Here is a 26446-nt window from a genome sequence, read left to right as displayed (position 1 = left end):
GTTCTTGATGAGTCAGTAGATGTTGCAGTACTGCTCAGTTGTTTGTTCTAGCAGCCAGTGCTCATCTGAAGTGACTGAAGAATTAGTCTTTATGAATAGCCTGCAGGAAACAACTACAGAGAAAATATTTTCAAAGAAGTTGAGAAAACACTGTTTCAGTATAAACCGAAGTGAAATCTGCTAAGATGTGTACAATAAATAGTGGTAAAAATAAGCATGGAGCAGAAAAAGGCCTGAGTTTGACACATTTACAAAACTTGTTAAAACATAACAGTGTTTAAAGACCTGTGTGTATTCATTGTATTCATTCATCAGGAGGCACTTTGCAGAGAATTTTAAAATCTGTCATAAATGGATTGTTAAACTAATAGAGTCAGTGGTGAGTTTCATTTGCTCTTCTGGATGTCACTATCTCAATTCTAGGGCTTTTTGTTAGAAATGAAAGCTGAATGTACTGATTGCCCTACTCTGTATGCAGCAGTTTGATGACTGAGCAGTGGCAATATTTTATTACAATTTTTAAAACTTGGGGTTGAGATTAAATTTTTTCTGAATAAGAAGATTGCCCTTAAACTGTAAACCAAATACTTAATGGATTTGGAAGTTAACTTGCGTTACAGACTTGATAATATTTCCTACTGAACTCAACCTAAAATTAAAAGGCAGAGCACTGCTTTTACGTGAAACTTACACCATGGTAGATTCATTTGTACAACAGCCAGTGTTCGAATCACAGGTAATGTCAAGCTGCTTTATACACTTTTCATGCCATCAGAATTTAAAATAAAAAGCAAGATCTCCATTCCCACACATAGATTTGGTACAGAAATATTTTCCAAGATCAAACTACAGTTCCAATAGCAGTTTTTGGTCCTTGAGGCAAGTACAAAGGAAATTTCCTTATTTCAAAATACATTTAACTGTGTAATTGAGAGGCTTGAACCTGTGCTTTAATTGAAAGCAAAGATCAAGACTCTGATAAAATGTTATAAGTGTCCTTCAAAGATGAATATGCTAAAATGAAATATGTTTGTGGATAGATATCAGTATGTGGCGGTACCTGTGTGTGAAAAGATTTTTTCAAAGATGGACATGAAGGGACTTCCTGGTGGTCCAGTGGGTAAGACTCTGAGCTCCCAATGCAGGGCCCCCGGGTTCGATCCCTGGTCGGGGAACTAGATCCTGCATGCATGCTGCAACTAAGAAGTCTGCATGCTGCAACTAAGACCTGGCGCAGCCAAACATACATACATACATACATAAATATTTAAAAAAGGATGGGTATGTAAAATTTCATTGTGTATCAGAATGAACAGATGAACATTCACAGTCCATTTTTATGATAGAGAAGTATAGCTTTGAACTCCAGTTAAGTGAAATGTTATCCTCCCTTCAAATCCATTCTTATTAGTAGTAGTCTTGTGTTAGCCCCCAAATTATATTCGATGATTATCATATTTTGAATAATAACAGTTTTTTAAAATTTGTAGAAATTTGTTTTGTCTCTTAGATAAATACTTATATAATCTTAATTTTGCCTCTTGTCCCACAAAGCCTAAAATATTTACTGTCTGGCCCTTTTCAGAAAGGTTTGCTAATCCCTGGGCTACACCCTCAGACTAAGGGAAAACTGGAGCGGGGGATAGTGTCTGCAAAGACTTGAAACTCAGCTTCAAAGCACCTCATATGCAGATTGAATTAAAGTGATCTTCTCTGGCCTTTGTGCCTGTCTGAGAAAAAATTAAATCCTCTCTGGTAGAAAATAAGTTCATCTAGTGCGTAAAAATATCTCTATAGTTTAAAAAAAAGTTTCAGCAATAAATCTGAAATTATCAGGTATTCCAGAAGATAAGACCAAATCACTGAAAATCAAGAGAAAGAACAAATAATAGGAAAATGTCTCTGAGTTATTTTTGGCTTTTTGCATTGCCACATAAAATTATAAAATTTTGAAAAGAAAATATAGGAGAATATATTTGCAAATGAATTCTTAAGACACAGAAAGCACTTACTGTAAAGGAAAATATTGCAGAATTCAACTACATGAGGAGAGTAGCTTCTGTGAACAAGATACTGTAAAAGTGGAAACACAAGCCCTAGAGAGGAAGAAGATAATAGCAACAAATATGGCCAACAAAAGGTATCATTTGTAGAATGTGTAAAATAACTACAAATCAATAAGAAAAACAAAGACAACCCAACAGAGAAATGGGCAGAGGACTTAAACAGGCAATTTACAAAAAAATTATTTACATAGGACTTCCCTGGCAACCCAATAGAGAAATGGGCAGGGGACTTAAACGGGCAGTTTACAAAAAAATTATTTACATGGGACTTCCCTGGTGGTCCAGTGATTAAGACTCCCCGCTTCCACTGTAGTGGGCACGGTTTCGACCCCCTGGTCGGGGAACCAAAATCCTGCATGTTGTGCAGCCAGAAACCAAAAAAACAAAAAAATTACAGGTAATCCAAATGACAAATAAGTTTTGAAAAGATACACAATCCCAGTAGTAATCATGAAATGCAAATTGAAACCTGCACAGAGATAGCATTCCATACCTATTAGATCAGCAAAAAAACTCTACTGGTGAGAGAGTGTGAAAATTGTAACAGCCATTTGGGAAAACAGATTGTAATTATCTGGTGAAATTGAAGAGACACCTATATGACCCAACAGGTTTTTTTGTTTGTTTTTGAATTTTATTTTATTTTTTTATACAGCAGGTTCTTATTAGGACCCAACAGTTTTATTCTTCTTTATATACCCTTATGACATAATGTTCTCAGACGTTTTGGTCTCAGGACACTTTTATATTCATTTTGAAACATTAACATTTAGCTTAGTAGAGGACATCTGAATTCTCATATCTGCTTCTGCATTCAGTGTGTTAAAGCATGCTGGTTTGGTTGAAGTATACGAAAAAAATCCAGCCTCAGAAAGATACGTAGTGAGAAAACGCAAATTTATTTTAATAGTCATTTCAGGTAATTATGAATATTCCTGTTTGACGCTACACCAAAAGTTGACAAGCAATAGTTTCTTAAAGGTTTGGTCCGAAGTGGAATCTGAAAGCTTGTCAGTGAACGTTGCCTTACTTGTTAATATTGTGACGTTACCTTACTCGTTAATATTCTGACGTTGCCTTACTCGTTAATATTGTAATCTATTATCTTGCAATTTCAGTGGATCTTTTACCCACCTTTGATTTTATAATATTATTAATTGGTCTTCTGGAAAATATTGGTTCATTGAGTAATCCAGATATTTTAAATATTGACACATTTTAATAAATAACAAAATTCACATTTGTTGTTATAACCCTGATATCAGAAGAGTTTAAGTATTGGGAAACAGTCAAGCTCACTGTGGTAGATACATGTTTTCTAAGTTTTGTCATTGGTCACAGATGTTCTCAGTTGTTTTCCTGGAAGTGACAGGCTCACTCACTTTTTTCAGTTTTAAAGAAATATGTGTCAGATAATCAAAGCTGGATAATCATTGTCAGTTTTTCTTCTACGTAAAAATAATACTCCATGAGAAAAGCAGCTATTCCTGTTTGTAATCAAATGATTACAGAAATGCCTTTCCTGAAGAAAACCATCATATTTTGGTGTAGCAGAATTACTTGATGCTTTATATCCCATCTTGTCACACAGATATTTAAAAGATATATATTCATGGATTGAGATTTTTAAAATTAATAATTTTACTGCTTCATTATTGATGTTCTTAAATGACACTAGCATTATTATTTTTTAAAATATCTTTATTGGAGTATAATTGCTTTACAATGGTCTGTTAGTTTCTGCTTTATAACAAAGTGAATCAGCTATACATATATTACCATATCTCCTCCCTCTTGCATCTCCCTCCCACCCTCCCTATCCCACCCTCTAGGTGGTCACAAAGCACTGAGCTGATCTCCCTGTGCTATGTGGCTGCTTCCCACTAGCTATCTATTTTACATTTGGTTGTGTATATATGTCCATGTCACTCTCTCACTTCGTCCCAGCTTACCTTTCCCCCTCCCTGTGTCCTCAAGTCCATTCTCTATGTCTGCATTCCATTCTGCCCCTAGGTTATTCAGAACTTTTTTTTTTTAGATTCCATATATGTGTTAACATTTTTTTAGATTCCATATATGTGTTAACTTTCTCTTTTTGACTTACTTCACTCTGTATGACAGACTCTAGGTCCATCCACCTCACTACAAATAACTCAATTTCGTTTCTTTTTATGGTTGAGTAATATTCCATTGTACATATGTGCCACATCTCCTTTATCCATTCATCTGTCGATGGACACTTAGGTTGCTTCCATGTCCTGGCTATTGTGAATAGAGCTGCAGTGGACATTGTGGTATAACTAGCATTATTTTTAGTACAGTTGTAGAGCTAGTTGAGAATGGCTATAGTAGCTGCTAGTACAAATTGGTGTCACTGTTTTGATTATTGCAAAGGCATTAGCAATTTTTCCCACCATTGTTTTTGCACCCTGTGCAAATGTCAACACAGTGAAAATGGTAAATAATGTCGTATTATGAACGTAGCTTTTACCTCACAGATTCCTTTACAAGATCTTAGGGACTTATTCAACCAGAGGCCTGTGGACTACTCTTTGAGAACTCCTCCAAAAAATGTTTGCACATACGTGTCAGCATACATGTGCGAGAATGTATGGGGTAGCAGCATTTTTTAAAAAAATATGATAGCTATGAACTAGAAGCAATGAAAATTTCTAGATAATTAGATTATGGTATATTCATCCAAAGGCATACTATATAGCAGTGAAAATGTGTGAACTATAGCGGCAGAAATCAAATAGTTGATTCCCTCACATGTATATTGACTTGAAGCTAAGTAACAAAAGAATTTCTACAGTATATTTCTATTTAAATTCAGTTCTAAACAGAACTAAATTATATTGTGTAGAGACATAGATGGAGCTGTAGTGAGTAAGAAATCTAAAGAAAAGCAGAAGATTAATTACTACAAACCTGTGTAGTGGCTACCTATGGAGAGGGTACAAGAATAATCATTTGAATGATTTCAATGGCAAGATTTCTTATCCTTTGTGTTGGCACACAGATGTTCTCTTGATAAGTCTTTAAATTGTAAAAATACACTCTCCTATGTGTGTGATGTTTCACAATAAAAGAAGGAAGCAAATAGGATAAAAACATATGTCCTTGAATGGGATGATACTAATGTCTGTAACTTAATCTGTAAATGCAATTTTTTGTGAGATTTAAATTTCAATGGAAAAAAAAAGAATAAAAACAGTTGGGCACATCCTTAAAGGATAATCAAGGAGGAGTAGCCCTTACAGATGTTAAAACATACTGGAAAGCTACAGTTAAAACTGTGGTATTAGGGTCATGAATAATTAGATTGCTGGTATAGAATAGAAAGTCCAGAAATAGACCAAACACATAACAAAAAGTTACTCGATGGTAAAAATGTCATCTCAGATCATCGGTCCATTTTCTTACTTGTTCAGGTTGGGTAATTTCTCCATTCCACTGTTTAGCCCTTTCAGTTAATGCTTTATTTTTGTTAGTATATTTTTCAGTTCTAAACTTACCATTTGTTTCTTCATGATACCATATTTCTTTGCGAAGACTTTGTTTCTTTACTGAAACTTTGTGATGTTTTTCATTTTCTTCAAATGTCTTCCTCATTTTTTTGTGGAAGCAGTTTCATAATGTCTACTTTAAAATATTTGACAGATATAATTCTAACATCTATTTCTTCTCAGTGTTCATGTCTATTTATTGTCTTTTCTCATTCCTTTTGAGGTTTTCCTGGTTCTTGTTATGGTATGACAAATTATTTTTCTATTGAATGCTTTATATTTTGAGTATTATGTTATGAAACTCTGCATTTTATTTAACCCCCCATCCCACTTCCTTCTCTTTTAGCAGATCTTACCTGAAACTGTGTTTTGGGGTAAAAAAAGGTGGCACCCCTTTGTTACTCCCCAGTGTGTACGGAAGCTCCAGTCCTGTAATTAGCCTCCACGGACACATTGCTAGGGAGGATCCTCTAGTGAACACTGGGCAGGAGTGAAATGCAGACCCTGCTTTATGCTTTGCTGATGTCACCCTGGCTCAGAAAGTTCCTGCTCTTCACGTGGTCCCAGTGTCACTGAGGTATATGGGTGGGCATGCTACCTCTGGACAGTGGTTAAGTTCTGATTCTCCAGTGGGCATTCCCTGCCACCACCCCAGTGGGGAGGGTTAGGGGTGGGGACACCTTGTCATCATTGCGTGGGTGTTGAATTCCGGGCCCTCAGCATTTTCTCCACTGGTACTATGGAGGGAGGAGGTCTTGTTCCTATCGAGCGGGTCTGCACACCCTCTGTGATACCTCACTGTCTGGGAGGGGCGCGGAGCGGAGGGGATGTCTGGGTTTTCCCTTTGGCCTTTGCTGATGGGCGTAGGACTTGGGCTTCTTCTCTGGTGTTTGGCTCCCAGAGGTTGATCATCACCTAATAGTTTTCTGTCTTGCCAGCCTGCTACTTTTCCGTTCTTTTGGTTAGAGACAGTGGGTATTTCTTGGGCTTGTTTTGTGTTTCTGGTTCCTTTAGCACCTGTTCTTGTGAATGAATCAAACCTAGGGCGTTTATGCTGTTTCATTCTTCAGCACCTGGGCTCTAGTTTGTCTGGCACCTTCTCTTTACCTTTTAGTGTCTTCTGGTGTTTGTCTTATGTGTCATGTCCAAGGTTTTTAGCTGTACTTAGTGTAAAATATAGGGAAAAGTGAATCTCCTCCATTTTGTCTGGAAGTGGAAAAAGTCTGCATTCATTTTTGAAGGTTTTGTGGTTTTTTGTTTTTTATAAATTTATTTGTTTGTTTTTATCTTTGGCTGCGTTGAGTCTTCGTTGCTGCACGGGGGCTTTCTCTAGTTGCGCTGAGCGGGGGCTACTCTTCGTTGTGGTGCGCGGGCTTCTCATTGTGGGGGCTTCTCTTGTTGTGGAGCATGGGCTCTAGGCGTGCGGGCTTCAGTAGTTGTAGCATGTTGGCTCAGTAGCTGTGGCTTGCAGGCTCTTGAGCGCAGGCTCAGTCGTTGTGGTGCACGGGCTTAGTTGCTCCGCGGCATGTGGGATCTTCCTGGGCCAGGGCTCGAACCTGTGTCCCTTGCGTTGGCAGGCAGATTCTTAACCACTGTGCCACCAGGGAAGCCCCGAAGGTTTTGTTTTGTTTCTGAATATATAGTTCTGGGTTGATGTGCTTTTCTTCTTTTCAGCATTGAAAAGATGTTCTTTCACTGTGTCCTGTCTTCCATTGTTTTTGATGAGAAGTCAGGTGTTAGTAGTATCGTTATTCCTGTGTATATAATGTTTTGATATTCTCTGGGTGCTCTCAGGACTTTGCTTTTCAGCAGTCTGAGTATGATGTGCCTAGGTGTGATTTTCTTTGTATTCTTCTTGTTTGGGGTTTGCTGAGCTTCTTAGAATTGTAAGTTGATTTTTTTCACCAAATTTGTGAAAAGTTTGACCTTTGTTTTGTATACTTTTTTTGTCACATTTTCTCTCTCCTCTTGCTCTGCAACTCCAATTACATGCATGTTCGTGCATTTGATATTCTCAAATACTGTCATAGGTTACTGGTGCTTTGTTGATTTTTCAGTGGTTTTGTTTTCTGTTCCTCAGAATGGATGAACAGTTTATTTTCAAGGTCACTGACCATTTCTTCTGTTGTTTCCAACCTCAAGCGCATCCACTGAAATTTTTATTTGAATTGCTGTAACTCCTAGGTATAGAGTCCATTGGGTTTCACTTTGTAATTTTCATGTCTTTTCTGTTACTCTCCTGCTCTTGACCAGCTTTTCCTGTGTGTTGTGGAACATACTTCCGATAGCTGCTCTAAAGTCTTTGTTTATCTTGTCATTTTCTATTGAATATTTTTTTTTTCTTCATTGTGGGCCCCATTTTCCTGTGTTTTTTCTTTTCTTTCCCCATATGTCTAGGAATTTTTATTGTGTACTGAACATTTTAGATGATAGGTTAATACCGGATTCTGTTATGTTATTTTGTCAGTATCGGGTTTTTTTTCTGGGAGACTTATATTATTGCTGGCCTTACATTCCAAACTATATCATCCCAGCAGTCAGTGACATCAGAAATCTCTACTCAGTTCCTTCAGCAAACAGGTCAGCTGTTGTTTTCCCTGAGCTGCTTTAGAGTCCCTCTGTGAATATACATTTCAGGGGTGTAACAAAGATTTGAGAGTTTATTCAGTGTGGGGGGCTCTCTTTTCTGTGCCTTCTGCCCTTCCAGGTTTCCCCTCTGGTTCCATCCTTTCGATCATTGTTGAACTTTACCTGTCTTCTCACACCAGTAAGACTGATGCTCTCTGTGTGAGGCCTAGTACCACCCATCCCTTTCTGTGCACACCAGGAGGCCTTAGCAGAAATCTTTTTAAACACAGACCTTAGCCAGTGATGTTCTTCTCTGTCAAGAGTCAGATGTCCTGGCATTCCAGGCTTGGTTGTTCACAAGTGACTTCAATTAGTTAGGTTTTATATTTTATTGAGATTTTAGAAATTTTATTTCCAAGAGAGCTGTTCTGATACTGGCCTGCCATTACCCAATAAATAAATTTTAAAAAATTATTATTTCCCCTGTGTGAGAGTCATTCTTTTATTAAGGTATATCTTGTACACAATATAATTCACCCCTTCCAAGGGTACAGGTAAACATATTTTGAGAGATGTGTACAGTCATGTGTGTAACTATCATCATAGTCGAGATGCAGACCCTTTCCTTCACTGCAAGCTCCCTCATGGCCGGTGCAGGTCGTCCCCTCCCACCACTCGGGCTCCCGGCAATCACCACTAGATCTGTTCCTCTCCCTACTTCGGTTGTTTTTTGCCTTTTTTTGCCTTCTCTAGACTGGTATGCAAATGGAATCGTACAGCAATCTTTTCTGTCTGGCTTTTGTACTTAGCATAATGGTTTTGAGATTTCTTCCCGTTTGGGGGCCAGTATTTATAAAGCTGCTTGAACATTTGTGGACACGATGTTCTGCGTTGTTGCCATCACTGAATATTGTCAGTGTTTCTCTATTTCAGCCATTCCGGTTGGTGTTTAGTGATATTTCGTTGTGGGTTTGATTTTGCATTTCTGGATGAGTAATGAAATTGAACACATCTTTAGTGAATTGTCTGTTCAAAGCTTTTGCCCCAAAGTCCCTCTTTCTCCTGTTGATTTGTCTTTTCCTTGCTTTCGAGTTCTTTATATACTTGCCATAGAAGTCATTTATTAGAGGTGTATTTTGCAAATATTTTTGTCTAGTCTATGACTTGTTTTCTTTTTTAATGTTTTTTGAAAGAGTAGGGGGGTTAATTTTGATGAAGTTTGTCACTTTGTAAATTTTTTCTTTTATAGATTTTGTTCATTATGCCTTATGTAAAAAATATTCAAGTTGTCCTGCATATTCCAAGGTTACCTTTAGATTATTTATTCCTTTTATAGTTAAACTGCATGTATGATAATGAGAAGATGAGGTAAGGTTCAGGGTTCTTCATTTTCAGTGTGGATATTCATTTGTTCCAGCATCATTCTAAAAGACTGTTATTCCCTTGAATTATCTTGACTCTTGGTCAAAAATAAACCACATACACACAAAGATATATTTTTTCAAAAACATGAATTCATATTGATATTTTAAAATTTAATCCAGTAGCTGTTCAACATATTTAAAAATTTTTTTATTCCCCACTCAATCTATAATTGTACCTTTTAATTAATATTTCCTCTAACTAAAAAAGTTATTAAAAGAGAAAGAAAAGTTGTTTATTTTGTGCATCAATTTAAAAGTACTCCAGAATAACTATACTAGTATTAAACATTAAAAGCTAGTAGATCAATAATGAGATTTAATATTTTCATTGCTTTCTGCCATCATCTTTTGAGCCTTCTAGTAGTATTGAAGATACTTTGAGTGATTTGCCATGGTTAGGTAAATACTATTTTGATAACATATTCAGCTGCTACAAGCATTTTAGTTGATGGTATTAATATTTTTACTGATAGTACTTCTATGAAAATAATTTTTTCCCATAGCTCTTACTTGTCAGTGGAGAGTAATGGAAGTCTGCTCTGTTGCTTCTCCTTGTGAGACAGGTGGAAAACACAGAAATTCCTTTCATGCCTCCTTTGCATTACTGCTTGCAACTCCCCAAGGCAAGCTCTGTTATCACTACTAACACCATAGATGAGTCTTGCCTAGTTTTGTTCTTTATATGACTCATACAATAAATACTGTTTTCTGTCTTTTTTCATACACCATCATACTTGTGAGATTCATTGAAATTATTGCTTGTAATTCTTCATTTATTCTCATTGTTGTGTCGTATTCTGTTGTGAAAGTACCATAATTTATCCACTTTTATTGGGCATTTGGGGGTTTTTCAGTCTGGGACTGTTATGACTTGTATTTTGTGAATGTTCCAGTATATTTCTTTTGGTAGGCACTGAGGACTAACATTTTATGGAATTCTAATTCAAAAATGGCTACCTTCTTTTCTTATAACCTAAGTGAGAGTGATTATGTAAATGAGACAAAGTATTCATTATGTTCTTGTGTTCAGTTAGTGGAATTTGCATTAATTACCCATTTCTAACTGATTATGAACTGCTCAAATTCAGTTCCTCTTTGTGGCATTGTGAGTGTGGGCAAGGAATTTAAACTCTGTGCTTCATTTATAAAAATCAGAAGTTATGGTACCTACCTAAAATGGTGGTTGTTAGACTTAAATAAGGTAATTTTTGTTAACTACTTGGCCTAGTTGCTCACTGCATCCTGCATGTTAAGTATATTTTATTGGCCAACTTTCTGACTTCCCTAAATTATTGGTGTCGATAAAGTGTCACTGTCTCTTTTTAAGTTGTTTTCACTTTTATGTTTTATTTTTATATATCCAGCGTACTAGAAATTTGTAATTCAAATTCCAGGTTATTAAAAAATGTTTTTTTGTCATTTGATTTTCTCTAAGATGTGTGTGTGTGTTTACCATATAAAAGTCTAGGAGTTTTATGTAGTCACATTTATTCATGTTTTTACTTACGGTTAAAGCTGTTAGGAGGCTATCAGTTGGGGGCTTATGGTTAAAGCTGTTAGGAGGCTATCAGTTGGGGGCTTCTGATTTGTGTACGTTTCTATCAACTAGAGAGTTTACTGTTGCCTTGACGCAGTGAGTAGAGGGCACACCTCTTGGCTCAGGAGTGCTTGCTGTAGGATAGTGTCTCTGAGGTTTCGCTTCTTCATGTCCAAGATGGAGTGTAATACATTTACCCTATTTACTTCATAGTGATGAGTAAGGAAGGCGTTTTATAATGTAAAAAAAATTTCTTAGAAATATCAGTGATTTGGCAGAGATCAAATCATGGCGGGCCTTGAAATGCTCCATTAGTTGTTGCTGTATAAAAAATTACCATAAATTTAATGGCTTAAAATAGCACCCATTTGTAGATGAGAAGTTTGGCCAGGCTCAACCGTGTGTTTTGTTTAGGGTTTCACAGGGTTCAAATTAAGATATCTGCCAGGCTGGGTGTTTATCCAGAGGCTCTGGCGAAGAATCTTCTTCTAAGCTTACTTGGCTTAGAAGTAAGGGCAGAATTCAGTTCCGTGCAGTTGTAGGACCAAGGCCGCCATTTCTTTATTGGCCATTTGGCCTGGGGTTGCTGTCAGCTCCTAGAGGCCACTCCCTGGTCTTTGTATGTGGCTTCTTTTATCTTCAGAGACAGCAGTGTGGTCCTGAATCCTTCACTTGCTTTGAATTTCTCTGACTTCCCTTTCTGCTACCAGTTGGAGAAAAATCTTTGTTTTCAAGGAACTGTATGATTAGATTAGAATAAGCCCCGTCCCCCTTGATTAATTCAAAGTCAGTTGATTAGGAGCCTTAATCCCATCTGCAGAATCTCTTTGCCACGCTTTATGGCATAATCTCTGGCATGGTATTTCATCATATTCACAGTGTCTGGGTTAGGGTGGGGCATCTTGGGGGGGCTAGGGTCAGGCGTTTTAGGAGTCTGCCTACCACAGATGCCATGTTGAGGAGTTTGGACCTGGTCCAGAGGTATCAGGGGTCCCTTAGAAAGCTTACTGCGGCAGCAGTGAGGAGGGTGGGTCAGAAAGGAAAAATTTCATTCATAGCAAAGTCCATTTTGATTTTGTAATGTTATTTAATGGATGTTTGTATTTTTTTGCTAAGTAGAGGTTTTGATCAGAAATGTATGTTTATTAGAGTACAAAGTAGAAATAATTAACTGGACCCAAACAACAGATCACTCATCACGATATTCATTACTTCAGGCCAATTCATTATACAAAGTGGTTTGATAGGTTGCTTTTCATTTTACTCAGTACTATTTTAGCATATCTTTCTAAAGCAAACACTGATTGTTTTGATAGAGACTTAAACACCCGAATGTCATTAATAATATCTTCCTACACACAATATTAGGGTGTTTTCTTCCTTAGATGGCTGATCTCATGCATTATAAGTTGATTCTTACTGGCTTAGTTTTTACATCTAGTTTTACTTACTTTTATTCTTTGGTCTTGAGATTTGCCTGTTTTGGGTGCTGCACGCAGCATGTGGGGTCTTAGTTCCCCGACCAGGGATCAAACCCATGCCCACTGCAGGGGAAGTGCGGAGTCCTAACCACTGGACCGCCAGGGGATTCCCCTGAGTCTTGCATTTCTCAAGCTGTATTTTTTTCTTCTGAACTAAATTTGCCATATCTCAAAGATTTGGAGTCCTAAATAACCACTAGGCTGCCAGGGAATTCCCCTGAGTCTTGTATTTTTCAAGCTGTATTTTTTTTCTTCTGAACTAAATTTGCCATATCTCAGAGATTTTGACATGTTTCTTATTTAATCACTTCAAAAATAATATATATTTTTTCATTTTGATTTAAAGAAATCTGCTAGATTGAAGGGAGTTTTCAGTTTTTCTAGTGGATAGATTGAAGGGAGTATATCCTTATATTGTGAATTTATAATTATTAATGTGTAAAGTATAGGAAATATCTGCTTTTTTAAATATGGCCTAGGAAATACCTGAGTTTTTGAATCTGTAAGACTTTCTTATGCCCATAGATATTGTGAGTTAAAAAGAATTTTATGTACATTTGAATAGAATGTATATTTTCTGTTCTGGGAATTTGGAGATCTCTCTGTTTATGTGTAAGTTTGAATCAAACTTGACCATCATTAATAAATATCTTGATTTCTGAGAGCTGTGTTAAGTCCAGTCTATGTATTTCTGTTTGGCTTTACTTTTTTTTTGTCTTTTTAAGCATATGTTAAGTTTTTACTGTAGCATTAAAAAGTTTGTTTGTTTAACTTGAAGTCAGCTTTACTTTTATATGTCAAGAAGATTGATTAGGCATGTAAACATTAATGACTGTTTCTTCTTTTGGAATTTTCACTGTAATGTTAGACTCATTTTAATGTGAACTTATCTTTGCCCTGTTCACTGCTTCTTGGTTTGGACCCTATTTTTATGATCAATATTGCTGTACCTGCTTTCTTTTTCTCTCTCTTTCTTCCCCTCCCTCCCTCCCTCCCTCCCTTCCTTCCTTCCTCTCTCTTTCTCTCTCTCTCTTTCTTTTTTTTTTTTTAATATTTATTTATTTGACTGCGCCGGCTCTTAGTTATAGCACATGGGATCTTCATTGCAGCATGTGGGCTCTTAGTTGAAGCATGTGGGATGTAGTTCCCTGACCAGGGATTGAACCCGGGCCCCCTGCATTGGGAGCATGGAGTCTTAACCACTGGACAACTAGGGAAGTCCTACCTGCTTTCTTTTTGATAGCATTTGTCTGTTCTTTCCCCCCAGATCATTATTTGTGAATATCCTGTGCTACTGTGCCTCGTGCACATATGTGTATATATATATATATATATAGATACACATACACATATGCGTATATATATAAACATACACATATGCAAATATATACACACATACACATATGTGTATATATATACATACACGTGTGTATATGTATTCACGTACATAAATAAAAGGTTTGTGTGTATTTACATCTAAAGTGTGTGTGTGCATAAAATATATTTTGAAAGTTTTTTTTTTTTTTTTTGCGGTACGCGGGCCTCTCACTGTTGTGGCCTCTCCTGTTGCAGAGCACAGGCTCCGGACGCGCAGGCTCAGCGGCCATGGCTCACGGGCCCAGCCGCTTCGCGGCATGTGGGATCTTCCCAGACCGGGGCACAAACCCGTGTCCCCTGCATCGGCAGGCGGACTCTCAACCACTGTGCCACCAGGGAAGCCCTCAAAGAATTTTTTTGTAGACCTTGGAAGATATTGCTCTTTTTTTTTTTTTTTTAACATCTTTATTGGAGTTTAATTGCTTTACAATGGTGTGTTAGTTTCTGCTTTATAACAAAGTGAATCAGTTATACATATACATATGTTCCCATATCTCTTCCCTCTTGCATCTCCCTCCCTCCCACCCTGAATATCCCACCCCTCCAGGTGGTCGCAAAGCACCGAGCATATCTCCCTGTGCTATGTGGCTGCTATCTATTTTACATTTGGTAGTGTATATATGTCCATGCCTCTCTCTCGCTTTGTCACAGCTTACCCTTTCCCCTCCCCATATCCTCAAGTCCATTCTCTAGCAGGTCTGTGTCTTTATTCCTGTCTTACCCCTAGGTTCTTCATGACATTTTTTCCCCTTAAATTCCATATATATGTGTTAGCATATGGTATTTGTTTTTCTCTTTCTGACTTACTTCACTCTGTATGACAGACTCTAGGTCTCTCCACCTCATTACAAATGTTTCTTTTTATGGCTGAATAATATTCCATTGTACATATGTGCCACATCTTCATCCATTCATCTGATGATGGACACTTAGGTTGTTTTCATCTCCGGCCTATTGTAAATACAGCTGCAATGAACATTTTGGTACATGACTCTTTTTGAATTATGGTTTTCTTAGGGTATATGCCCAGTAGTGGGATTGCTGGGTCATATGGTACTTCTATTTGTAGTTTTTTAAGGAACCTCCATACTGTTCTCTACAGTTGCTGTATCAATTTACATTCCCACCAACACTGCAAGAGTGTTCCCTTTTCTCCACACCCTCTCCAGCATTTATTGTTTCTAGATTTTTTCATGATGGCCATTCTGACTGGTGTGAGATGATATCTCATTGTAGTTTTGATTTGCATTTCTCTAATGTTTAATGATGCTGAGCATTTTTTCATGTGTTTGTTGGCAGTCTGCATATCTTCTTTGGAGAAATGTCTATTTAGGTCTTCTGCCCATTTTTGGATTGGGTTGTTTGTTTTTTTGTTATTGAGCTGCATGAGCTGCTTATAAATTTTGGAGATAAATCCTTTGTCAGTTGCTTCATTTGCAAATATTTTCTCCCATTCTGAGGGTTGTCTTTTTTTTTTTTTTTTTTTTGCGGTACGCGGGCCTCTCACTGTTGTGGCCTCTCCCGTTTTGGAGCACAGGCTCTGGATGCGCAGGCTCAGCGGCCATGGCTCACGGGCCCGGCCGCTCCGCGGCATGTGGGATCTTCACGGACCGGGGCACGAACCCGTGTCCCCTGCATTGGCAGGCGGACTCTCAACCACTGCGCCACCAGGGAAGCCCTGAGGGTTGTCTTTTGGTCTTGTTTATGGTTTCCTTTGCTGTGCAAAAGCTTTGAAGTTTCATTAGGTCCCATTTATTTTTGTTTTTATTTCCCTTTCTCTAGGAGGTGGGTCAAAAAGGATCTTGCTGTGATTTATGTCATAGAGTGTTCTGCCTATGTTTTCCTCTAAGAGTTTGATAGTTTCTGGCCTTACATTTAGATCCGTAATCCATTTTGAGCTTATTTTTGTGTATGGTGTTAGGGAGCAATCTAATCTCATACTTTTACATGTACCTGTCCAGTTTTTCCAGCACCACTTATTGAAGAGGCTGTCCTTTCTCCACTGTACATTCCTGCCTCCTTTATCAAAGATAAGGTGACCATATGTGCGTCGGTTCATCCCTGTGCTTTCTATCCTGTTCCATTGATCTACCTTTCTCTTTTTGTGCCAGTACCATGCTGTCTTGATTACTGTAGCTTTGTAGTATAGTCTGAAGTCAGGGAGCCTGATTCCTCCAGCTCCGTGTTTCGTTCTCAAGATTGCTTTGGCTATTCGGGGTCTTTTGTGTTTCCATACAAATTGTGAAATTTTTTGTTCTACTTCTGTGAAAAATGCCAGTGGTAGTTTGATAGGGATTGCATTGAATCTGTAGATTGCTTTGGGTAGTAGAGTCATTTTCACAATGTTGATTCTTCCAATCCAAGAACATGGTATATCTCTCCATCTCTTTGTATCACTTTTAATTTCTTTCATCAGTGTCTTATAATTTTCTGCATACAGGTCTTTTGTCTCCTTAGGTAGGTTTATTCCTAGATATTTTATTCTTTTTGTTGCAATGGAAAATGGGAGTGTTTTCTTGATTTCACTTTCACATTTTTCATCATTAGTGTATAGGAATGCCAGAGATTTCTGTGCATTAATTTTGTATCCTGCTACTTTACCAAATTCATTGATTAGCTCTAGTAGTTTTCTGGTAGCATCTTTAGGATTCTCTATGTATAGTATCATGTCATCTGCAAACAGTGACAGCTTTACTTCTTCTTTTCTGATTTGGATTCCTTTTATTTCCTTTTCTTCTCTGATTGCTGTGGCTAAAATTTCCAAAACTATGTTGAATAACAGTGGTGAGAGTGGGCAACCTTGTCTACTTCCTGATCTTACTGGAAATGCTTTCAGTTTTTCACCATTGAGGACGATGTTGGCTGTGGCTTTGTCATATATGGCCTTTATTATGTTGAGGAAAGTTCCCTCTATGCCTGCTTTCTGCAGGGTTTTTATCATAAATGGGTGTTGAATTTTGTCGAAAGCTTTCTCTGCATCTATTGAGATAATCATATTGTTTTTCTCCTTCAATTTGTTAATATGGTGTATCACGTTAATTGATTTGCGTATATTGAAGAATCCTTGCATTCCTGGAAGAAACCCCACTTGATCATGGTGTATAATCCATTTAATTTGCTGTTGGATTCTGTTTGCCAGTATTTTGTTGAGGATTTTTGCATCTGTGTTCATCAGTGATATTGGCCTGTAGTTTTCTTTCTTTGTGACATCTTTGTCTGGTTTTGGTATCAGGGTGATGGTGGCCTCATACAATGAGTTTGGGAGTGTTCCTCCCTCTGCTATATTTTGGAAGAGTTTGAGAAGGATAGGTGTTAGCTCTTCTCTAAATGTTTGATAGAATTCGCCTGTGAAGCCATCTGGTCCTGGGCTTTTGTTTGTTGGAAGATTTTTAATCAGAGTTTCAATTTCAGTGCTTGTGATTGGTCTGTTCATATTTTCTATTTCTTCCTGATTCAGTCTTGGCAGGTTGTGCATTTCTAAGAATTTGTCCATTTCTTCCAGGTTGTCCATTTTATTGGCATAGAGTTGCTTGTAGTAATCTCTCATGATCCTTTGTATTTCTGCAGTGTCAGTTGTTACTTCTCCTTTTTCATTTCTAATTCTATTGATTTGAGTCTTCTCCCTTTTTTTCTTGATGAGTCTGGCCAATGGTTTATCAATTTTGTTTTATCTTCTCAAAGAATCAGCTTTTAGTTTTATTGATCTTTGCTATAGTTTCCTTCATTTCTTTTTCATTTATTTCTGATCTGATCTTTATGATTTCTTTCCTTCTGCTAACTTGGGTGTTATTTTTCTTCCTTCTCTAATTGCTTTAGGTGCAAGGTTAGGTTGTTTATTCGAGATGTTTCCTGTTTCTTAAGGTAGGCTTGTATTGCTATAAACTTCCCTCTTAGAACTGCTTTTGCTGCATCCCATAGGTTTTGGGTCGTCGTGTCTCCATTGTCATTTGTTTCTAGGTATTTTTTGGTTTCTTCAGTGATCACTTCATTATTAAGTAGTGTATTGTTTAGCCTCCATGTGTTTGTATTTTTTACAGATCTTTTCCTGTAATTGATATCTAGTCTCATAGCATTGTGGTCAGAAAAGATACTTGATACAATTTCAATTCATTTAAATTTACCAAGGCTTGATTTGTGACCCAAGATAGGATCTATCCTGGAGAATGTTCCATGAGCACTTGAGAAAAATGTGTATTCTGTTGTTTTTGGATGGAATGTCCTATACATATCAATTAAGTCCATCTTGTTTAATGTCTCATTTAAAGCTTGTGTTTCCTTATTTATTTTCATTTTGGATGATCTGTCCATTGGTGAAAGTGGGGTGTTAAAGTCCCCTACTATGATTGTGTGTGTTACTGTCGATTTCCCCTTTTATGGCTGTTAGTATTTGCCTTATGTATTGAGGTGCTCCTATGTTGGGTGCATAAATATTTACAATTGTTATATCTTCTTCTTGGATCGATCCCTTGATCATTATGTAGTGTCCTTCTTTGTCTCTTGTAATAGTCTTTATTTTAAAGTCTATTTTGTCTGATACGAGAATTGCTACTCCAGCTTTCTTTGGTTTCCATTTGCATGAAATAGCTCTTTCCATCCCCTTACTTTCAGTCTGTATGTGTCTCTAGGTCTGAAGTGGGTCTCTTGTAGATAGCAAATATATGGGTCTTGTTTTTGTATCCATTCGGCCAATCTGTGTCTTTTGGTGGGAGCATTTAGTCCATTTACATTTAAGGTAATTATCGATATGTATGTTCCTATTCCCATTTTCTTAATTGTTTTGGGTTCGGTATTGTAGGTCTTTTTCTTCTCTTGTGTTTCTTGCCTAGAGAAGTTCCTTTAGCAGTTGTTGTAAAGCTGTTTTGGTGGTGCAGAACTCTCTTAGCTTTTGCTCCTTGGTAAACCTTTTAATTTCTTCATCAAATGTGAATGAGATCCTTGCTGGCTAGAGTAATCTTGGTTACAGGTTTTTCTCCTTCATCACTTTAAATATGTCCTGCCAGTCCATTCTGGCTTGCAGAGTTTCTGCTGGAAGATCAGCTGTTAACCTTATGGGGATTCCCTTGTGTGTTATTTTTCCCTTGCTGCTTTTAATATGTTTTCTGTGTATTTAATTTTTGACAGTTTGATTAATATGTGTCTTGGCGTATTTCTCCTTGGATTTATCCTGTATGGGACTCTCTGTGTTTCCTGGACTTGATTAACTATTTCCTTTCCCGTATTAGGGAAGTTTTCAACTATAATCTCTTCAAATATTTTCTCAGTCCCTTTCTTTTTGTCTTCTTCTTCTGGGACCCTTATAATTCGAATGTTGGTGCGTTTAATGTTGTCCCAGAGGTCCCTGAGACTGTCCTCAGTTCTTTTCATTCTTTTTTCTTTATTCTATTCTGCAGTAGTTATTTCCATTATTTTATATTCCAGGTAACATCTGTTCTTCTGCCTCAGTTATTCTGCTATTGATCCCATCTAGAGTATTTTTAATGTCATTTATTGTGTTGTTCATCGTTGTTTGTTTCATCTTTAGTTCTTCTAGGTCCTTGTTAAATGTCTCTTGCATTTTGTCTACTCTATTTCCAAGGTTTTGGATCATCTTTACTATCATTCTGAATTGTTTTTCAGGTAGACTGCCTATTTCCTCTTCATTTGTTCGGTCTGGTGGGTTTTTATTTTGCTCCTTCATCTCTTGTGTGTTTTTCTGTCTTCTCATTTTGCTTATCTTACTGTGTTTGGGGTCTTCTTTTTGCAGGCTGCAGGTTCGTAGTTTCTGTTGTTTTTGGTGTCTGTCCCCAGTGGCTAAGGTTGGTTCATTGGGTTGTGTAGGCTTCTTGGTGGTGGGGACTAGTGCCTGTGTTCTAGTGGATGAGGCTGGATCTTGTCTTTCTGGTAGGCAGGTCCACGTCTGGTGGTGTGTTTTGGGGTGTCTGTGGACTTGTTATGATTTTGGGCAGCCTCTCTCCTAATGGGTGGGGTTGTGTTCCTGTCTTGCTAGTTGTTTGGCATGGGATGACCAGCACTGTAGCTTGCTGGTCGTTGAGTGAAGCTGGGTGCTGGTGTTTAGATGGAGATCTCTGGGAGATTTTCACCATTTGATATTATGTGGAGCTGGGAGGTCTCTTGTGGACCAGTGTCCTGAAGTTGGCTCTCCCACCTCAGAGGCACAGCACTGACTCCTGGCTGCAGCACCAAGAGCCTTTCATCCACACGGCTCAGAATAAAAGGGAGAAAAAGTAGAAAGAAAGAATTAGTAAAAGAAATAAAGAAAAAGAACGAAAGAAAGAAACAAAGAAAGGAGGGAGGGAGGGAGGGAGGAAGGAAAAAAGAAAGAAAGAAGGTAAAGTAAAATAAAGATAAAATAAAATAAAGTTATTAAAATACAAAATAATTATTAAAAATAAAAAAAATAAAAAAACCAGATTGAACCCTGGGACAAATAGTGGAAAGAAAGCGATACAGACAAAATCTCACACAGAAGCATACACATACACACTCACAAAAAGAGGAAGAGGGGAAAAAATCATAAATCTTGCTCCCAGAGCCCACCTCCTCAATTTGGGATGGTTCGTTGTCTATTCAGGTATTCCACAGATGCAGGATATATCAAGTTGATTGTGGAGCTTTAATCCGCTGCTCCTGAGGCTGCTGGGAGCGATTTCTCTTTCTCTTCTTTGTTCGCACAGCTGCCGGGGCTCAGCTTTGGATTTGGCCCCGCCTCTGCGTGTAGGTGGCCAGAGGGCGTTTGTTCTTCGCTCAGACAGGACGGCCGGGGTAAAGGAGCCGCTGATTCGGGAGCTCTGGCTCACTCAGGCCACGGGGAGGGAGGGGCACGGAGTGCGGGGCGGGCCTGCGGCGGCAGAGGCCGGCGTGACGTTGCACGAGCCCGAGGCCTGCCGTGCGTTCTCCCGGGGAAGTTGTCCCTGGAGCCCGGGACCCTGGCAGTGGCGGGCTGCGTAGGCTCCCCGGAAGGGGGGTGTGGAGAGTGACCTGTGCTCGCACACAGGCTTCTTGGTGGCGGCAGCAGCAGCCTTAGCGTCTCATGCCCGTCTCTGGGGTCCGCGCTTTTAGCCGCGACTCGCGTCCGTCTCTGGAGCTCCTTTAAGCAGCGCTCTTCATCCCCTCTCCTCGCGCACCAGGAAACAAAGAGGTAAGAAAAAGTCTCCTGCCTCTTCGGCAGCTCCAGACCTTTTCTTGGACGCACTTACGGCCAGTCTTGGCGCACTAACCCCTTCAGGCTGTGTTCACGCCGCCAACCCCAGTCCTCTCCCTGCGCTCCGACCGAAGCCCGAGCCTCAGCTCCCAGCCCCGCCCGCCCCGGCGGGGGAGCAGACAAGCCTCTCGGGCTGGTGAGTGCCGGTTGGCCCCGATCCTCTGTGCGGGAATCTCTCCGCTTTGCCCCCCGCACCCCTGTGGCTGCGCTCTCCTCCGCGGCTTCGAAGCGCTCCCCCTCCGCCACCCGCAGTCTCGGCCTGTGAAGGGGCTTCTAGTGTGTGGGAACCTTTCCTCCTTCACAGCTCCCTCCCACTGGTGCAGGTCCCGTCCCTATCCTTTGTCTGTTTTTCCTTTTTTCTTTTGCCCTACCCAGGTACGTTGGGGGTTTCTTGCCTTTTGGGAGGTCTGAGGTCTTCTGCCAGCGTTCAGTAGGTGTTCTGTAGGAGCTGTTCCACGTGTTGATGTATTTCTGGTGTATCTGTGGGGAGGAAGGTGATCTCCGTGTCTTATTCTTCCGCCATCTTCCTGGAAGCCGCTCATTTTTGTTTTTACATTTACTGTTGCCAATGAAAAGCAATTCCCGTTTTTCCTTTCTTTGTAAATGACCCCTTTTCTTTTTGGTGGGGCTCCTAGAATTTTTCATTTATCCTTGTTATCTTTGCCCATGTTTCTAGGTGTAAGACATTTTAATCTGAAGCTGGTGTTTTTTGTTTGGGTGGGTGTTTTTGTAGTGAAACGGATATCAATAGAACAGAAAAAAAGACTTTTGTCTTTCAGTTTCCTCATCTATTAAATGGAAAATATGCTTAATAAATGTTACCTCTTATTAATAGATATTTTCATAAGTTTTCTTCTAATTTCTCTCGTTATAATCTTTCTATTTTCTCTCCTTCTAGTACTCTTTCTAAACAGACATTGGACCTTCCTGATAGTTTCCCATGCCATTTTATTTTTTCTCTTACTTGCTGTCTTCATTCGTTATTACTGCATTATGGGAGAATCCTAACAGACTAATAAGAAAAGTTTGGTAAAGGTTAAAAACAGCCTGGTGTGTAGAAAATTAATATTTGATATTTGTTACAGAACTTAGCCAATTGCAGTAGTTGATACAGAATAAATACTTGATAATTAATTGAACAAGCTATGGAATATCCTGAAACTTATTGTTACTGTTTCATAACTCATCTTTAACCTTAATCTCTGAAATTTTGTTGATTCTGTTTTGTATTATAGATTTATTTTGGGAGAGCCTTCCAAGTTTTGGAAGTTCCTCAGACTCTTTCTTACAGGTGGCAATGTGAACTCTCATTGAGAGTTTTTTCTTGGATGTGTTCTTGGACTAATGTCAAAAGATATTTAACACTTTTCTTTTTATCTTTGCCTCTCCTTCTCTTCTTTTTAATGGTTAAAAAAGTATAAAAAATTATTTAGGAGTTTTTAATATCGAGTCATTGTTTAGTTGAGCTTTTTATCTTACCTTCCTCTCACGAAATGTTAATTAGCTTTGTAATTGTTACTTAGCTTATAATTTGTTTTGATTTGTGACTTGTGGTGTATGAGGGTTCTGATGTTAGACAAGTTTCCTGTAGAAATTTATTGACATTTTCTACAATTTTATATATGCTTTTTATTGGTTCAAAAAGATATATTCCAGCCTGTATAGATAGTATGTTTTCTTTCAATGCCAAATGTCTTTCATTAGCTATGTAGTTATAACAGATGGGTTTGAAGTGTTCACTTAAATGCAGTTAGTATTTTATTTTCCTTTATTCCCTAATCTCTTTACCTGTTATTGTAAATTAGTATGTTGGATACATTCCAGGAGTTCTCATAGTGGTTTAGCTAATGTCATGTAATATTTTCCATTGCAAATATGATTAAGAGAACATGTTGATGTTTATAAAATGATATAGACAGTGAGAAAAGGATCAAGTTAAATTATTTTATTTCCTTATTATACACTTAAAAGTCATTATATTTTATTTGTCAAAATTACTTTTAGAGCAAAAGGCTTCTGTACAACTTACCATATGCTATAAAAGTAATGGAGAGGGCTTCCCTGGTGGCGCAGTGGTTGAGAGTCCGCCTGCCGATTCCGGGGGCGCGGGTTCGTGCCCCGGTCCGGGAGGATCCCACATGCCGCGGAGCGGCTGGGCCCGTGAGCCATGGCCGCTGGGCCTGCGCGTCCGGAGCCTGTGCTCCGCAGAGAGAGAGGCCACAGCAGTGAGAGGCCCGCGTACCGCAAAAAGAAAAAAAAAAAAAAAAACAAAAAGTAATGGAGATTCTAGATTTTAACAGTGTAGCAGAAATTATTTTGCGATGTTAATGAGTTAATAATAAAAACTTTTCAGTGGTTGATTGGACATATAAATGTACTTTCTTCCCTCAACATTACCTTGTCCTTTCCAGTATTGACTCAAGGATACTCAGACTACCTAGATATTATACATGTCTTTAATTCTGGGTTCTGTTAATACAGTAAACATATTTGGATACCAAAGGAGGTTGTGACATAAATATATTGTTTGGAAAAAGCTGATTATTATACTTTATCAGTGAAGATAAAGAAGGCTTTATTTCTTTTCTTCAGTTTTTGTTAATGCAGTAATAACACCTTTGAGTACAAAAAGACAACTGAAATGTGTGTTAGTGTGTGAACTTGTGGACATTATATAAAATTAAAATGTCAAAGATATAGCTAGTGTTTATGAGTTACTTAGAAACTACAGTGGTCTTGTTGCCTGCAGCCAAAATGTGTAGAAGACACACCAAGAGACACTTAACTTTCTTATATTGGTTCAGTGCAGGGGACTGATGGTTATGAGGAAGAGTTTGATGGCATGTGATATCTTATGTAGATTTAGATGCAAGACATTGAAATTATTTATAATTTAAAAACTATTGTATTATCTAATTGACTAGCAGAATATGGAATCAGTATATTAGCATGTGAAGATATTCATAGTAATGTTAGCAAGTCTATTACCTGAGCCTCAGTTTTACCACGTACCGTCCCATTTGGCTTCAGTTAGTTCAGCTCTGCTAGTCATGAGCCACACCTACAGTAAGATTACCAAAAGTGAAGTCCATTTAATATATATAAATATGAACACCAGTTTATTAGGGCCTTTCTATGTCAAACAGCATTCATGATACTAAGAATACAAAGTTAGTACAACCTGATTCCTCTACTCAAAGATCTTGGATGAAAAAAGAGCGATAAGTAATTACCGTGCAATAGCGTAAATGCTAAAACAGAAGTATATTCAAGAAGGGCAGCTAGGCATCTCCTACACACAGAGAGAGATTTTATAGGTTATGATGCCCCAAGTGGGCTTCGGCGGATGAGGACGTTTATTAATCTTTCTTAGGGAAAGAATTACTCTTAGATAATTCATACTGACTTCTTACACATTTCAGGTGTGCCAAATTTCCCCTGCTGTTCGTTTGAGACTTTATTTCTTTGATTTTACCACTTGCAAGAGATAGAGGCAGATTGGAATGGGGGAAGGAGAAAGTCAGATGACTTAATTTTTCTTCACATGCCCAGCATTTTAAAGAAACTTGAAACTAACTGCTACGATGAAGTGTGTAGATTTGTATGTGTGCCTTTAACCATGTAGTTGCTACTCATTAACTTATTCTGTGATTGACTAGTTTACTTCATGTTGAGTTTTAGGCAGGGTGAAAATAGTAAGAGATTTTGGAAATAGTATATATATGTTTTATCTGTTTATTAATGGGATTTAATCACCTGTTAAAAATAATCCCCAACTAGAAACCTGCCCTTTTAACCATATTATTAGTTTTTTAAAAATGGTAGTTGTATTGACAAAGTCAATAGAAAAAAAAAAAGTGAAATGCTAACTTTCTAAACTTGAATGGAAGGATGAATATGTATTCATCCTTGGATGAATATTTACCAAGCACTGAATGGAGAACTTAGATTTTATCATTTTAACTGATCCTTTATTTAGTGCTCTGCAGGCTTCAAATTGTTTTACTAGTAATGTACAAAGACTCTGGAATATCTTCGTAGCCCCACCTTTGAGTGTTGCTTTTCCAGGTTTTATAAGGATATTTCTTTATCCTTTGCTCCCTTCCAGCGATGTGCATTTTGTAAGCACCTTGGAGCCACTATCAAATGCTGTGAAGAGAAATGTGCCCAGATGTACCATTATCCTTGTGCTGCTGGAGCCGGCACCTTTCAGGATTTCAGTCACTTCTTCCTTCTTTGTCCAGAGCACATTGACCAAGCTCCTGAAAGATGTAAGTTTACTACAGATATATTTAAAAACATTTATCAGTGTATTTACTTAAAATAACAAATGTTTAAGTTCCCTAAGTGTTATTCTACTTGTGGTAAAAGGCAACATTACATAATCTTGATAATCTGAGAGATCTTCACAAGAGATCCTTGGGTGGGGTGAGGGGGCAGGGGGAGGAATCTGTTACCAACAATATCATTGAAGTTATATCCAGAGAGTTATTTCCTCAAAAATTCAAAGATAGTTTGTATGTTTTTTATTCTTATTTAAAAAATTTAACTACTGCAGAAAGGTAAACTTGCTGAGTATATGGTATTTTAATATGTATTATGAAAGTAGGTCATTTAAAAAATTAAACAGTGTCTTTAATTCAGTGTCTTTTACACTAAAAAGACTACCCAGTTGGAGATTTAGAAGATGGTTCATTCAGGTGTTATTTCAGGATGTATGTTGATAGGATCACCAAACACTTGAAAATCTTGGAAAATGTCCTAATAGTCATAATAGAAATCTCGTTAATGCTTCTTCTTGATTCATCTGTCTTGGTTATAGTTATCTATAATCCTCAGTTGTCTTTTTTTTTTTCTTTTCCAAACAGTATTTTATAATTAGGTGAAAAGGTTTAAGTGTTTGAAATTTATGTTATACAGAAAATTATAACTCTTTCCTATCCTTATTAAATAGAGATCTTACTTTTTTCCTAGTATATGGATTTCCAATGAGCATGCATGATTTGAGATCTTTTTTCCCTAGTAAATTGCATTTCCAATCTGCTTGTGAAATCTCTTTGATGCCTTCTTTATTCAGTCTTTTTTTATGTCATCTCTTAGTTACCTAATTGTTAGCTTTTACCTGTATTCTTAGCAATGTCAGTAAAGGCTTTTTTCCTATCCTTTCCAGCTTTGTGAAACACAAATATAGCTACTTCAGGCTTAAAGTAATCTCAAACACAGATTTCATAATCATCATTTTTCTCTGTTCAGTACCATGATTTTATCTTTAGTTAAAGTTAT

General features: G+C 37.9%; 1 protein-coding gene across 1 annotated transcript in view; it reads left to right on the top strand.

The window, feature by feature from the left end:
• Nucleotides 1–26446, top strand: part of KMT2C (lysine methyltransferase 2C) — a 291349-nt gene that overhangs the window by 134555 nt on the left and 130348 nt on the right. The window contains exon 7 of the mRNA XM_065883694.1: nt 25272–25434. Coding sequence (XP_065739766.1) covers nt 25272–25434 — 163 coding nt within the window. The remainder of the gene's footprint in view (nt 1–25271; nt 25435–26446) is intronic.

The sequence above is a fragment of the Phocoena phocoena genome, chromosome 9 (genome assembly GCF_963924675.1).
Source record: "Phocoena phocoena chromosome 9, mPhoPho1.1, whole genome shotgun sequence".
In the NCBI taxonomy this organism is placed as follows: domain Eukaryota; kingdom Metazoa; phylum Chordata; class Mammalia; order Artiodactyla; family Phocoenidae; genus Phocoena; species Phocoena phocoena.
This window is presented reverse-complemented; position numbering and strand designations above follow the sequence as displayed.